Source organism: Haliaeetus leucocephalus, unplaced genomic scaffold (genome assembly GCF_000737465.1).
Source record: "Haliaeetus leucocephalus isolate CR32 unplaced genomic scaffold, Haliaeetus_leucocephalus-4.0 Scaffold317, whole genome shotgun sequence".
Lineage (NCBI taxonomy): Eukaryota > Metazoa > Chordata > Aves > Accipitriformes > Accipitridae > Haliaeetus > Haliaeetus leucocephalus.
The window spans coordinates 9,101,376-9,116,257 of record NW_010972753.1 but is presented as its reverse complement, the minus strand read 5'-3'; the positions used below and the strand labels follow the sequence as shown (position 1 = coordinate 9,116,257).

At 35.3% G+C, this 14,882-nt stretch overlaps 1 protein-coding gene across 2 annotated transcripts in view; it reads right to left on the bottom strand.

Moving 5' to 3' along the window:
• USP9X (ubiquitin specific peptidase 9, X-linked) overlaps positions 1 to 14,882 on the bottom strand; it is a 102,518-nt gene that overhangs the window by 36,962 nt on the left and 50,674 nt on the right. For both annotated transcript variants that reach the window (XM_010571355.1, XM_010571356.1), the window contains exons 15-24: positions 12,283 to 12,370; positions 10,339 to 10,681; positions 8,837 to 8,932; positions 6,993 to 7,204; positions 5,016 to 5,256; positions 4,657 to 4,806; positions 4,434 to 4,554; positions 3,811 to 3,941; positions 3,271 to 3,549; positions 520 to 645 (exon numbers count right to left, since the gene is read on the bottom strand). In XM_010571355.1, the coding sequence (XP_010569657.1) occupies positions 520 to 645; positions 3,271 to 3,549; positions 3,811 to 3,941; positions 4,434 to 4,554; positions 4,657 to 4,806; positions 5,016 to 5,256; positions 6,993 to 7,204; positions 8,837 to 8,932; positions 10,339 to 10,681; positions 12,283 to 12,370 (1,787 nt within the window). The remainder of the gene's footprint in view (positions 1 to 519; positions 646 to 3,270; positions 3,550 to 3,810; positions 3,942 to 4,433; positions 4,555 to 4,656; positions 4,807 to 5,015; positions 5,257 to 6,992; positions 7,205 to 8,836; positions 8,933 to 10,338; positions 10,682 to 12,282; positions 12,371 to 14,882) is intronic.

The following is a 14,882-nucleotide window of genomic DNA, read 5'->3' as shown; positions in this document are numbered from 1 at the left end:
TTTTCAATATATAAAGATACACTGGCAAGACTTTGAGACTTATCTTTCAGGATTTAAAAATCATGCTCAAATTTTAAAAACTCCCTCCCCTTTTCTGTGTTTCTCTTCAGGAAGAGAATGTTACTCAAAAAACAAAACATAAAAGACCAAAAAAAGAAAGTATCACAAAAATGTTTTCAAAATACCCATTAACTTCTTTAAATCTATTATGTCAAATTCCTGAAGTTCTGATCCAAGTGTAACAACATTCAAAATCCATTAAAGAGCTTGTACAGAACCTGCCTAGTTCACTTAAGCCTCTTCATGCTATTAGACACTTAATTTCATAATTGCATACGGAAACAATCAATTGCATACTTAATTAGTTAACAGGTTATGAACCATATGAATATTTTAGATAATGTTCCATGACATTTTAGAAGGAAAATCCATGTCTTGCAAAGCAATAAATTTAAAGATTTAAAAAAACCAAAACACAAACCAACAGGAAAAAAAGGTGACAGAAAGGAATTCACTAACCTCATCAGATATTTGTTGTGCAAGACGTATTGCTACATTTCTTAGCATGCATTCTGAAGTTGGATTAGGAATGTTTTGTAGGGCATTTTGTAGCACCACTGCTTGGTCATGTGTAGCCTGGTTTATCTGTAAGAAAGTATTTCTTACACTTATTTTTACATGGAAAAAAGAGAAGAAGAAGATATGAAAATCTAAAGTCACCTGGAAAGGTATGGTAGAAGTAGGTAAGAACTTGGAAGGAAAACTACTTACAGAAACTGCAAACACCAAGAAAAATAAGCCCCCACATTTTCAAATAGATACCATCACATCTGAAGACACTGTATGCTACAGTGTATGATCATACAAGTAGTTAAGAGGAGAGGCACTTGCTCAAAACTACTTCCGTTTGGGGGTTTGTTTATTGATCAGATTATTTCAAGTGAACGGAGTATTTAGAATTACAACGCCTCCTTCCCTTTCTGTTGATGTAGGAAAGAAAGGGTTTGCTAAAGCAATGGATATCCCTCTGAATTAGCTAATAGTGTCCACACAGAGCATGGCTGCAGTGTTCATTATAGTTAAGTACATGTTAAACATTTGATTTAGACCACTATTGAAGAATGCTGTTCTGAATTCTCTCTCCTGTTCTTTATCATACTTTCACAACAGAAATGGCAGCAAGACAAGTTTTGATCTTTTCTGTATTGATCTGAGCAGAGTTCCTTCTCCTTGGGCTGACAGAGCTTCATAGTTTCGACAGTTCAAATCTGAAATGGTTGTTTACTGCTCATAGACATACTTGCTTGAATAGACTGTGTGCTGTGGTTACAAGGTAAAAACTTCTTGTACAAAAAGTTTCTTCATTTTCCAGTACCATTTAATCAAAAAAACTTGGCTCAAATGCTGCTCAAAAGACACACTGTGAAGTTGTTCTGCAACACCTGGTGCTAGTCATATCCCTTTGCTTTGTCAGCTTCACTAAGACACTTGACTCAGGGAGCAAAATTACAGAACTCCCACTGAAGACTAACAGCTTACACAGACAATTAGCTATTGGAAACAGGCTGTATGATCAAACACAATATATACGGAGGCAAATCAGGATCTATGTACCAGAATACTATGTTTAACAACATTATTGATTCAACTTTCTATGAAAGCAAGGGAAGAAAATAAAAATGTAAAAGGTCCTAGTGACAGCAGCAGACCAGTAACTGGAAGACTGCAGACACATAATCTTGGTTACCTCATTCTCTTAAGTACTGATGGAAAGCCAAGACAGACAGTTATGCTATGGTACTTGTGCTTTAGATAAGACAGATGAAAGGTATTTACAAATCTCACCTCCATCCCAAGGTGTAAGCTTATTGGTGCTGCAACAATAAAAAGTATCAAGACCACAATGACAGCAAGAATAACTGTGTTTTTTCCAACAAATCAGTTAATAAAGTTAGATGTTTGCAACACTAAATGGTGAATGTCAGCAGTCATGGACAAACATTACCACCTCCTAAGTGGTCAGCATAAATCTGTTTCAAACAGTACTTCAAGACTCAACCACTGTTCTCTGTGTTCCAAATGGCCTTTTGAATACTTGTCATAAGAAAATAGGGCAGTAAAATTTATTCATTTTAAATAGGCAAAGGATAGGGTGGCAAACGTTTGCTTTAAGATGTTTCTATTATATTCTAACATAAGACATGAAAAGGGATCTTCACCTCTTTGTAATCACCAAGAGTTTTGATTTCCTTGACAAAGAATGAATTTGGCATCTTCCAACAGATGCAGCTAACCAAAACAGGTATTTATTTTTCAGACTTAAGGGGAATGTACTACTTTGCTTCAGAGATGGATCTTAGTAAATATCCTGGAAGAAAGTGCCCTGAAGTGGGGCCCTCTATATATTATTGAGTATAGGCTGATAGCTCTAGCAACTATTCAGGATGGAACCTCACAAAGAAAATTAAAAAAACCCAGCTGGAACACCTGGAAGCAAGTGTCCAAGGATAGCAGCAAATTTTAATTCTTAGGCTCTATGCTGTACACCTACAGTAAGAGGGCAAAAATGAAAATCTTGACCCACAACCTATTTGTCCAGATGTAGAAAAACTAACTGGCCATACTGAACATGCATAAAATCTACTACTATGGACACGTGAGATCACAGTTCAGAACACCTGTGTTACACTGTCTTTTTCCAACTCCGAGAAATCTCAGGGTAGGACACCTTTCAACTATCAACATGTAACTTTGCAATATACCTAGCTATTCTCTGCAAGAATTTTCTACAAGCAACGGACAAAATTACGAATCTAACAAGCCAAGGGCTTATTTTTGTGTAGAAAAAGGCATGGCTCAACATCAGTTCTGTTGTTGTATGCTCTAATCATAAACAGGAGATTCAAGAAATTCAGAGGCACATCCTTCAATAGATTCAACAGCCCAAAAGAATCAGAATTTGCATTTATGGGATAGATGTATTTGAAAATGGAAAGTTACCTGTACTGACAATCATGCCAACCATTGAAAATCATACATAGAGCAAGTGGATCTCACACCTAACTTTTCTACAGTCAGAAAGAAACAGGATTTGTTTAGTAAGTTGATCTCTTTTTTTAAAATCATTAGACAACATTATCTGGAAGTACTGTGAGTTCTTGACATGCAACTCACTCAGAGAGATTGTCAATGGAGAGTAGATAGATACTGCTGCAGACAACATAAAAACCAGAGTACATTGCTATTTGCAGCAAGGAAGATTTATATTACCGGTGAAATTGTACTTGTGCCTTCCACAACTGGCTGACAAGCTTCTGCCACAGCTCGAACATGGCCATATCCAATTGCTGTTAGCAATAATTTGGCTATTTTTAGAGCATTAAGGTAGGCACCCCTTCGAGTTTCCATATCTGCATTTGGCAGGAAGTTATTTCTAGTCAGCATGCTCAATACAAGAGGCAAACCACCACTTTTTAAGAAGTTGTATTGGAAGTCACTGGCATCTTCTCCCAGAGGTGCACTGGCAGGCATTAACAAGGCATAAACTACCTGTAGAACAAAATACAGAATTAACTAACAGAAATGCACTAGCTTGAATATACATGATTGAACATGAGACTATGTTGGAATACCACTTAAGCAATGCTTTGACAGCATTGGCCATTCACCAGCTTATTCCAAGTAAATTGTTAAGTATTTTCAATTATTAATTTCAAACCAGAATTTGATCTTAGGCTTCCATAACGTTACAGAAAGGATTGCTAAAGAGAGAGTTGAGGATTTTTAAAGAACAGGCAAAGCATCACAAACCTCTGTTAGATACAGCACTTGTGAGGCAGAAGGACCAAAGAATAGTGAATCAAGGGATGGACTAAGGCTGCTTTCCCCAAGCTTTGCATGATCCAAACAAATAGCTCTTAATTTCTCAACCGTAGTGTTATCTGCAATAAAACCACAACTTATAAACATTTTGTAACAAAATTACACCAGAACAAGCCAGTAGTATTTACAATTATAAAACTGAAAAATTTTAAGTCTATCAGAAAAGTTGCAAAAAATGTAACTGACAGACAAGATCAGGCTATGAAGTGTTCTGCAATGATTATTTCTGTCAGTAGAAAAGTGATCCTGTTAAAGCAGTTCTACAAAACCACGTCAAAAATACAATGCTTCTCCCCATCTTCATTGCACTGAACTGCACTGTGGCACTGAACCCCAGTACCAACTGCAAAGTAAGCAACTTTGCATGACAGACAAGAAATAACTATTTGGGAAATGTATTTACAATTCTAATTAGGATAACAGTCATGAATTACAGTATCAAAAAAATACCAGAAAATGGAAAATACTCTCCGATCCTCATTTTTATATAACAGGCAAGAAATTATTATACAGGGGATTACAAGATAAAACAGGATAAAATTAAGATTTACCTGGTGGCATGAGCTTCATAAGAACACGTGCTCCATCTCTAAGAGGTGGCATATTTAGGCTACTGCCCAAATCTGCAACTTGCCAAAGAAAAGAGATGTATCGAGGATGCAGTGACATGATCTTAAAGTAAGCAAATAAAAAAAATCCCATAAAACTCATTATTTAAAGACAAAGTATAGGGGAAAAAATGCTTTTAAACTGTTCATTTCAGAATATGCTTACCACTCCAGGCAAACAGCTTTCAACTTCTGGATTTGGACCATCGCTGTAGTGATTGCCATGGTTGCCCGGAGAACCAGTTGAAGAGTCAGAAGAACTATCTGGACTTGAGGGCATATTAGAATTTATCTGTGTAAGCTTAGCTGTAATTAGCTGAAAAACACAATCATAGTTTTAATACTATGCAAAAATGAAGATTCTTTACTACAGAGGCATCTGATATAATGTTAATGGCATAATACAAGGAGGAGGAATGGAACTATCTCACAAGAGTAAGCGATCCTATGCATGGTATTCTTCAAGCATTTACAAAAGGGAAGCGACATCTGAATTGACATAAATAATCAATTTGCAACACTTACCGTTTTATCTTTGAGATTCAACTGCCCAATTAACTTTCTATCATCTGCAGGGTCCACCAGCTCACCACCAATGAACAGTTCTACTTTTGTGTGAGCACTATTGGCTTTAATACGATTGAGAATACAACGCCGTACTTGGCCAATTGTGTCGTTTGTATGAGACCAAATATCCAAATCTTCCACCTGCCGGCCTTGGTTTGGAAAACGAACTACCAGTGTGATATGTTTACCACGGAAAGCTCTGAAAATAAACCAACCAGATAAAGTTATTTTTGCCCTCAGGAAATAAATTATTTTTTCTGCTGTATTTTGTGTTGCAGATATTTCAACATCAAATCTTTACACATGGTGATATACTCCAGCATGAGATTATGTGAAAGTCCCAGCAATTATGCAAACATAACGTACACAGAAACTTTCAAGAAGCCACACTCTGCACAAGTGCATTAAACATATGGTCAACTTTACAGTCAGGTTAGGAACATTGACAGAATTTTAAAAAGTCTGTTAGGAAGTTCTAGATCTTTTCTCTGGCTTGTAATTTCCTTATCAAAATGTGCAAATAAAGTTCAATCAGACTGGCAACTGTGTTTTGCTCTTTAACAAAACAACTCAGTTTTAAATACACCAAGATCAGAAAAAGCCATCAGGTCACCAAGTCTTAATGCCTTCTGTCAAAAGCTGTTAAAAGTTTTATATTAGAATTCCAATTTTAAAAATCAGAATGCTTTTAAAAAAAAAAAATTTAAAGAGGTCCAAAAAAAAGAAGCAGCATTTTCACACTAGCAGTGATCACACTTTGCACAACGGCAGGGAAGTCATTAGGAAACATGTGCCCAGATAAGCCCAACAAACTAATCCCACGCAACAAAGGAAGGCAAAAATTCCTCACAAAATCTCCTTGCCAACAAGACCTGTGAAAAAATTAGTCTAATCAAATAAGCAGCCCATATATAAAAGATGCACCCACAACCAACAAGAGAACTTATTAGGACTAAGCAATCAATATATACAGTAAAAATGCTGTAGGAGCACTGCAAATTACTGACGCATCACAAAGAAACAGCAACCTCTTCGATTTTCTTGACAAAAAGGGCATTTAAAATAAGGGGACAAAACCACAACCATGCCTAAAAATATGTTAGCTGCATCATAAATCCATAGCAATCTCAGTGTATTTCTTATGTATTTTTGAGACTTTCTTCCCACAGAAAGCAGCCACTAACACTAGAACATTTAAACAGTTTTCTGTTCTGCTTTCCTCTCAGGAAATAAAGTATTTTGTTTGTGAAAATATCTACACAACATTGGATTTAAGTATTTCCTTTTTCTTTGTGCCAGAGTTAAAGAAGGAGCAGCTAGGATTTAAGCTAAGTTTTTACTCAAAGACAAGTATAGGAATAATGAAGGTATATAGAAAATAAATACACTTCAAAGTGCTGTTAACTTCTTCCCCTTTTTACGAGGAATTTATACAGAATATCTCACTTAGAGATAACCCAAAATTTAAGCTTGCAAAGTAAGATTAGCATCTCTGTAAACAACTCTGGAAGATGAAGATATACATTAACAACATGGGTTTTGTATGGCAGGACTATGAAAAACAGAGCAGCTTTGCCCACGCTAACTTAAAGAACAGTACTGCTTTTAAAGAATTATCTGAAAAAGTGAAATACATCCAAAACAATCTAGCCACAGGGTATGCTGTGCTAGTTACAGAACAAAACACCAGAAACGAGTTTATTCTCAGGTTTGCTGTCCCTTTCATATATGCCTGTATTTGCCTGATCTTTCAATTTTTTTTTTTTTTATTTTTTTGCTACAGATCAGTTTCATGTATTAGCGAAGAAAATGGAATTTGGAAACTCTATAAATAGATTCCCTGAATAGAAACCCTTTAGAATGTAAATAGCAAAAAGATATTTGTAGTATTTTAGCTAACAAATCAAAATCACAGTCGTGCATTTTCACACATACCTTGACATAGGTAGAATAGTTCTCTCTTCGTGGTAATCACTGTCACATTCATTTATATACTCTCTTAAAACAGTCAACACTCTCACCATTCGTATTGCTTCCTGTCTTGCACAATTGATACTGTCTTTATCTCCATCCAACACACATAATGTATCATAGGAGGCTTTCAGACGATCAAAACAGGACTGAATGAAGTCTTCATGAATCACTACCTAATTACATCAAGAAATTGGTGCAATTACAAGAAATAGTAAAAACCATCTTTTCAGCAGGATAATCCAATGGTATAAGTAAAAACAAAACCCAAAACAAAACAAAAAAAAAACCCACAACCAAAAAAAGGCAAAACAAAACCAGGTAAGTTACTCTACAAAGCTGTTTTATTCCACTTTAGAATAAACTCCCATTGACAAATAGCTCTAATTTAGTGTGCACTTCAAAAATCTTGCAAGTCATCAGTAGTTGCAACTGTACAGTGCAAACTTGCGCTTAAATAAGTGAAAGTTTGCACAGAGAACACTAAATTGGACTTTCTTTTATTCATTTCCTCAGACTATGTTACAAGAATCTCTAGCTAACAATCTAGTACAGGTTAACTTGCTTTACACTAAGAGTGAAGACAGAACATTTACAGACCACCAGAACAACTACCCCCACCCCCCCAAAACACATAAACCAGTTCCAGATACACACTCTTTTCCTGCATAAACTCAGAAATGGATTTTAAACTAGATTCAGTATAGTGGCAGCTGCAGCAAATCTCTTCCTCCTGCCTGATATCTAACATCTCCTTGCTCTTGACCTAGACTGACATATAACCTATAGTACCACTGTAAAAAGTTTGCAGTGTCTCCAGGTAGTAGTCTGCAATAGAAACATTAACAGTCATAGCTATGGCAGTAAACCACAGTCCAGTAGCCACTTTTCTTAGAGGCAGCTCAGGAGCAGAGGAGCTACCAGCACACTGAAACAAAATATTTGTGTGCATCTTAAGTAAATCCAACAGTTCCTGGAAGTGTCAGATCTAACCATGTGCAGCTGGACAGATCTACACATGCTCAGTAAGCCCAGACCTACAGCAAGCAAGAAGCATACAGCCCATCTGTAAGATACAGCTTGAACGGCTGTAAATGCATTACCTAGAGGAGCTGTGCTCTATCTAGCAGACAAGCAGCTCTGAAGCCTATAAAAGTGTTTTTGAGGACAAGTATGAAAATTGGAGTTTCAAGAAATACAGCTGGCAAACTACCAATTGGAGATTGTCTGGAGGACAATATTCCCCCCCAAATTTGTGAACTCCCAACAGTTCACTTCCTCTGACCTTTCAGAAACTCATTATCTCTTCTCTCTGTCCACTGAAACGCAGCTCCCAGCAAATATTAACGTAGGGAGATAATACCTGATTTGCTAGAGCTCAGCTTGACCATTATATGGAAACTGTGACCCTTTGTAAGGGACATGACATAAAAAAAGATCAGATTAGCTTGTGACAACACTCAACAGACCCATCCAGTGAACATACTAGCACAAGTACCACGATTGGAAGCTCAACAAAAGGCTTACTTAAGTACATGATATGAACTGTTTTCTGAGTAGAAAGAGCAAATACGACAGATCAATTTAACATGAAAAATTTATCAGAGTTCAGTCTGCAAATATCAGAAAAAAATCAACTGTGCATCTGACCAGAACCCGATGGCTGGACTCAGGAACATACTCTCCAAAACATGAAAACTATGCTCTTTTTTCAAAGTTTTCAAATATAAAAATATCACAAAATTGAATTTTATGACTGTTTTTCTATCCTATTATATTCCAGTTTTCTTGTCACTTGTTTTTTTTACCTGATTAACTTGTAACCTTGGGCCAAGATTAGTGTAGATCTCTTTAAGAAGATCTATTGCTCTGTTTGCGATGTCATCATTTCCCTGAATCACAACCTAGCATAATAAAAAAAAAGGCATTAGAACATCTTAAAACTGTCCGGTATAAAATTTAAAAACAAAAAGACTACATAAATAACTTGACACAATAGTATGCCTAATTATTTTATGAGGTGAAAGTGACTAAAATGCTTAGTTAGAAAATACTATCAATATAACTTACACTGAAATTAACTATATAAGAGTCAAAATTAAGAATTAACTAGTTTAAAGGAGTTCAGAGTTAGCAAAAAAGCCTATGCTTTATAAACAAAAGTAGTGTTTATATATTCATCTTTGCATTACATTTCCATTTTCACTAGTTTCACAGAACAAGACAAATGTTTTTTCAGATGCTTAAAAAATCTACATCAACAAAGATTTAAAAACAGAATTTTAAAGTATTTAAATGGCTGTGAGTGGGTGGAAGGGGGACAGGCAAATGAGTTCTGTTCCTAACCTGATAACCGAAATTTTAATTACTACACACCAGGCCTGAAAGCAGCCCTTACAGACAACCCCTGAAGGATACTGAGCTGAAGCTTCATGAGTTCTGTCATGCTGCCATACGGCAGGGCAGATCCAAGTAAGTTGATTCCCACAACTAAAACATGCTAGCATTATGTGGGCACTTTGTACACAAACACTGTGTGAAAACTTATTTGTATAAAAATTGTGATCTACTTTGTTTTTAACTATTATCACCATGATTAAAATACCTAACCCTTCAACAAGCCACAACCAAAATTACTAAAGACTGCTGCTTTATATATGGCACATTTTACAAAACACAGCTACGATAATCATGCCACAGTGCGCTACTGTGGGTTCTAATGCAGCTCTTGAAAACTAGAAATACTCTGAAAAAATTAAGCAGCAAATTAGATACTGATGTTTGTCACCAATAGACTCGGCAAGCTTCAGAAAGCTACAGTCTTCCTTTTGAAAAGCTATAACCATGTTTAGGCAAAAGGTTGTGGATATAAATCAAACCAGTGATCACTTGGTCTAATCTAGAACAACTTCAGTTTACCATACTAGAATGAATGACATGAACTAGCTTATGAAGTGCACAAAACAAAGTTTCATTCTAACGTGCGTGTGAGAGAGAGAGAAACCTACAGATAATTCACCTGAAATGATCCTTTCTTCTTCAACAGTACAGGCAAATTTTTAATGTCATGTGAATATATAAATATACTTGACGTTTCAAATAACTTTCCATTAAACATCAGTCTGCAAAGTTACCAACTTGCATACTTGCTGGGAAGACAGTGGAGTCAATATCCATGCACTTAGTTTGAAAAAGTAGCTTTTTGTCATTTCAGTCTACAACTAATAAATTACACGTTCCTAAAAATATAAAAAGAGACTGAGAAAGACTTAGCAGTTAACCTTTCAGATGTTTCCTCCAATTAACTCACCCTCCAAAGGTAGTCTAATCCTATTAATTCCAGATCATCCATCATATAGGCTCGTCTCTTTGCTACTAGCTTTCCTTCTCGACAGTTCACAGCTTTGAAGAAACGTTCAAAACATTTCATTCCATTTTCTGTTAATAGGGAAGGATCCAGCTGAAGCACATTATTTTCAAAGAAGTCCTTATTAATGTCAGGGTCTAAGTCTGGTTCATCCCCCATTAGTTTGGAATACCATTTAAAACAGGCTTCACGATCACAAAGATAAACCGCATTTTCAGCTAAACACTTCCATATTTGCTTCGCCTGAGGGGCACAGAGCCACAGCTGACCATCCTTCAATAAAAATCTTGAGCAAAACAAAAAGACAATTAACAGCACTGTCTAACACATCTGAAGTTACAATTCAGTAACAAGTACAGGCAAAAAGGTAAATATGCATATTATACATTTATATATCATATGACCCTGAAAACATCATCAGTCCACTCATAATTAGCCCCATGATTTCTTAGTAAGTTTGAACAGATCAAGACCTTATAGTCCAAACAAAACAGGAATAAAATTTGGCAACAAATGTTTTAGACAAAAATACCAAGCATTGTTTACAAATTATATACAAACAAATGCACATCTCCTGATGTAAACTCTTTAATTTAAAAGTCAGGTCACAACGTAAGAGATGAAATTACTTCTGCAATCATTCACTATGCTTTAGCACTAACTTTAGCAAAATCACAAAATAAGGTATCAATTCTATGGAGTAGAGCCAGAAGCAGAAGTCAATGAAGTGAAATTATTTCTTTTCTTTACGTAAGTTTTTCATTTGTGTTAAATTATTAAGAACTTCAATTCTGAGAGCTAACACTGAGAATATTTCAGGAAGAACAAATGATATTCAAAGTTCTTCAGAATAATTTTTCTGATTCAAAATCCTTTCTATGTAAAAGAAGTCAGGGACTAAGTTATGGTATTGCTTTTCAGAAATTGCTACCTACATACCCTACATTTGACAGCCATGGGACTTCATAAATTCCTTTACATTAACAACTAGTGAACTTAAATTTAAGGAAGTTACAATTTTTAACATGCAGGAGTGATAAATTAAGTCTGCTATCCATACGCTATTGTATAAAGTCATTAAACAGTTGTTTAACACTGCAGTTTCATTAATAAAAATTCTTGGTAAAATTTTAAAAAGTAAAAATCTCCCTTAGAAAACATGTAAAAAAATACTTCAGAACTTGACAGTTTGACAGTTCATGTATTTTTACTTGTCTAAAAGAAGGTTAACACCAAGTAAGAAAAAGCTGAGAGAGACATAGCCTAAAAACCATCAACATACTGCAGCTCTGTGATGAGCAGAGATCCTTTTTCTTATTTTACTCAAACAGCAGCTGGTCAAAAGTCATCCAAATAATTTTTTTATTCCAACCTCTTTCTAAGGCTCAGTTGCTGACAACCTAACATCAGTGTCTGACAAAAGCGTATGTCAGTTTTATGATCATGGATTTAAATCTAGTGTGGTACAACAAAGAAGGACACATGGACATATACCTACATGGAATATTTTAAATTTTCAGCTAAGTTACTCCAATATGTATGCAACTGTATCCATATGCACACTGTATGCAAGTCAGTAGGGTTCTGTACACAGACAGAAAAAGCCCATACAAATCTTAGTGCAGAATCAGAGCCTTGGACTGCAAAGATCCTAATAAACTTTATTTGAATATTCCCATACTAGCATAGAAGCCCTCTGGCAAAAAAAAACAAAACCAAACCACAAACTAAATCAACTACATTCGTGTATTTTTGCATCTGAGTTTTGAAAGAAGGTAACACACCAACTTAAAGCTAGATAAGAGAAAGAGATACCAAGGTGGTCTTTTTTTTTTTTCTTTAAAATATTCTTACAGAAGTTAAACAAATGATCAAGTTAAAACTAACCGTAAGAAATTCAGTCGCTCCTGTACTTCCTGCACATGACTGTATCTGCTTCCTGGTCTTACAGTTTGAGGATCATATTCACCATGCTCTGCAAATATAAACAGTTTTATTAGACAATACATTCAGAAAAGACATGCTGACTCTAAAAGACAGGACATGTTTGAAGACTTGTTTGTCTGAATATAATTAAAACCACTCAAAACCCAATAAATTTTCATTAAGGTGTATGAAAATAATTTTCAGCAGCCTGCTACCAGTTAAAACTTCATCCTAAATTAAAATGGGTATCGATAAAGACCACTGAGGTCTACAGTCAAATCAACAAACAATTATGTGCAGATGCATGAGCTCATTATTCAGTATAATGGAAGTGTTACAGAACAATTAAGACCCTGCATTCTACTTACTCAAATCAACTTCCTTATTTCAAGTAGTCAGTTTGAAGTCAGAAGTCAGTTAAAATAAAAGTATACCAAGCATAATTCAGATTATCCAGTGTTTTTTTCTGAGGATGCTTTAGTTTTGTTACAGAGCATCTTTTCCAAAATTTCAGTTTTCCATTTTTAGTTTTTTTCCTCTCCAGAGGAAATCACAACTCCACTTCTTTAACACTTTTATAAGTAGCTATGTACATGACATCACTTAGAGGAGAAAAGTATATGACAACTTTATTTACTGAAAGCTTCCAAGTACAAAAAACAAACGCCTGTAATACCAACAAGCTTGAAACAGAAGTTGTTGAATAATTTGAAAGTAAGGCAAGAAGTCAAACTTTTGCCTGCATTTTATCAAATCTCAGATCTCAGCATAATGTTTTGTTTAACAAACAGCTGTTTGCTTTATAGTAACATGGTTTTGGTGTGGCTTTGTTTGGTGTTTGGTTTTGGGGGGGGTTGTTGGGGTTTGTTTTGTTTTGTTTTTTTAATTAGAGATACAATCTAGATCTGTACTTGCACTATCTTGATCTGTACTAGTAATATTTCATCATGACAAATGTTCATTATGACAGCTCCATTATAGACTAATTAATCCCATATTTCTTATTTGCAAAGGTTTGCATTTAACTAAACAGATTGCGTTTAACTTAGATGACCCAGCTGTGGGAGACTGCATCACAACAACTTCCAGACTCATAGTAAAATTTATCCTCAGAACGGAAAATCAGTATTCTCCTATTATATCAAGGAGGGGAAAAAACCCCAAAACCCAAACCAAACAAGTCTAACAGCTGACATGCATCATCAAAATTCAGGAGAAAAATAATTGTCATAAACAGTGTTTTCTATATACAAGTGCAAAAGGTACATTAACTTAAAAATCACATAAAAGGGAAAACAGAAGACTAGTAGTTAACTGATGTCTACAGAACTGGAGACATTATGTTCACCAGAAATCCTTCAAAAATTTAAATTATAATCCTAATGAAGTAAGCACAAATAGGCAATTATCAAAAGAAGAAATGTGAAAAAAATTATGAAGAAAGAATATAAAAGTAGTAGAACAAAAATTATTTAGTATTAGAAGTAGAAAACCTGAAAAATATGCTGTGGGAAGAAACAATTATAGTAGATAAGCATATTGCAGAGAAATTAATTACTTCAAGTGTTGGGTGTTTTGGGTGGGTTTTTTTGTTTGATTTTGTTTTGTTGGGGGGGAGGTAGTGTTGGTGTTCATTTGTTATAACTATGGGGACTGTCTGGGCTTTTTTTTTCCTGAATAGAGATTAATTCACAGACACAAGTGTCAACAGTGGCAATGACAGAAGAATTCAGGTATTAAAGGCCAGTCAGTTGCCCAAAGGCAGTATGTATGTACTTAAGAATTCTGAAAAACTCTGAACTACAAAAAAAATTCAGTGGCCGAAATATTCTCCATCTCAGCTTCTTTCTACATTTGCCCGATTTATTTTCTATGCTGTGCATCCCACAGTAAGTCCAAGTGTGATCTTAAAAATTCTTTCTACATACAGGAGCAGAAGAATGAACATAGAAATTGTAGATCAAAAAATGACTGGTTGAAAAGTATAATTACTGATAAACACACATAGATGATCATATGGCACAACTTCTACAAATAATTACATTTCATTACCACTTTGGATTTTTTATTATTTCAAAAAAACCAGAAGACAAAGGAGAACTGGCTAACAATCTTCTAAAATTTTCAAAAGGTCTTCAATAAACAGTCAAAAACATGGAACTGTGATGTCCTCCTTCAGGACTACACAATGTAATAGCAGTTGTCTCATCTCATGGAGGACTTAGCAGAGTTGGAAGAAAGGGTGATTTCAGTAGAAGAGAAAGTCATAGATCATGGAAAAAAATTCTGAAACATAGATTAGGCTTTTCTTTAACCTTAAAAAGGCAAACATATAAAAGGGAGTATGATGGAAAAGAACATGCATTACTGAATAACAGGAGAATAGGAACACTGTTCTCCATCACAGAATGCAACTATGGAAGCCTTCAAGGAAAATAAAAAAAATGGCAAATTCAAAATGAATTAAAAAAATAATCAAAAATTACACAGTAATCATGGCGTTAACTGCCAAAAAGATCTGTGGGCACCTGGATTTCCGCCCACCCCGCCCCCCCCCACCC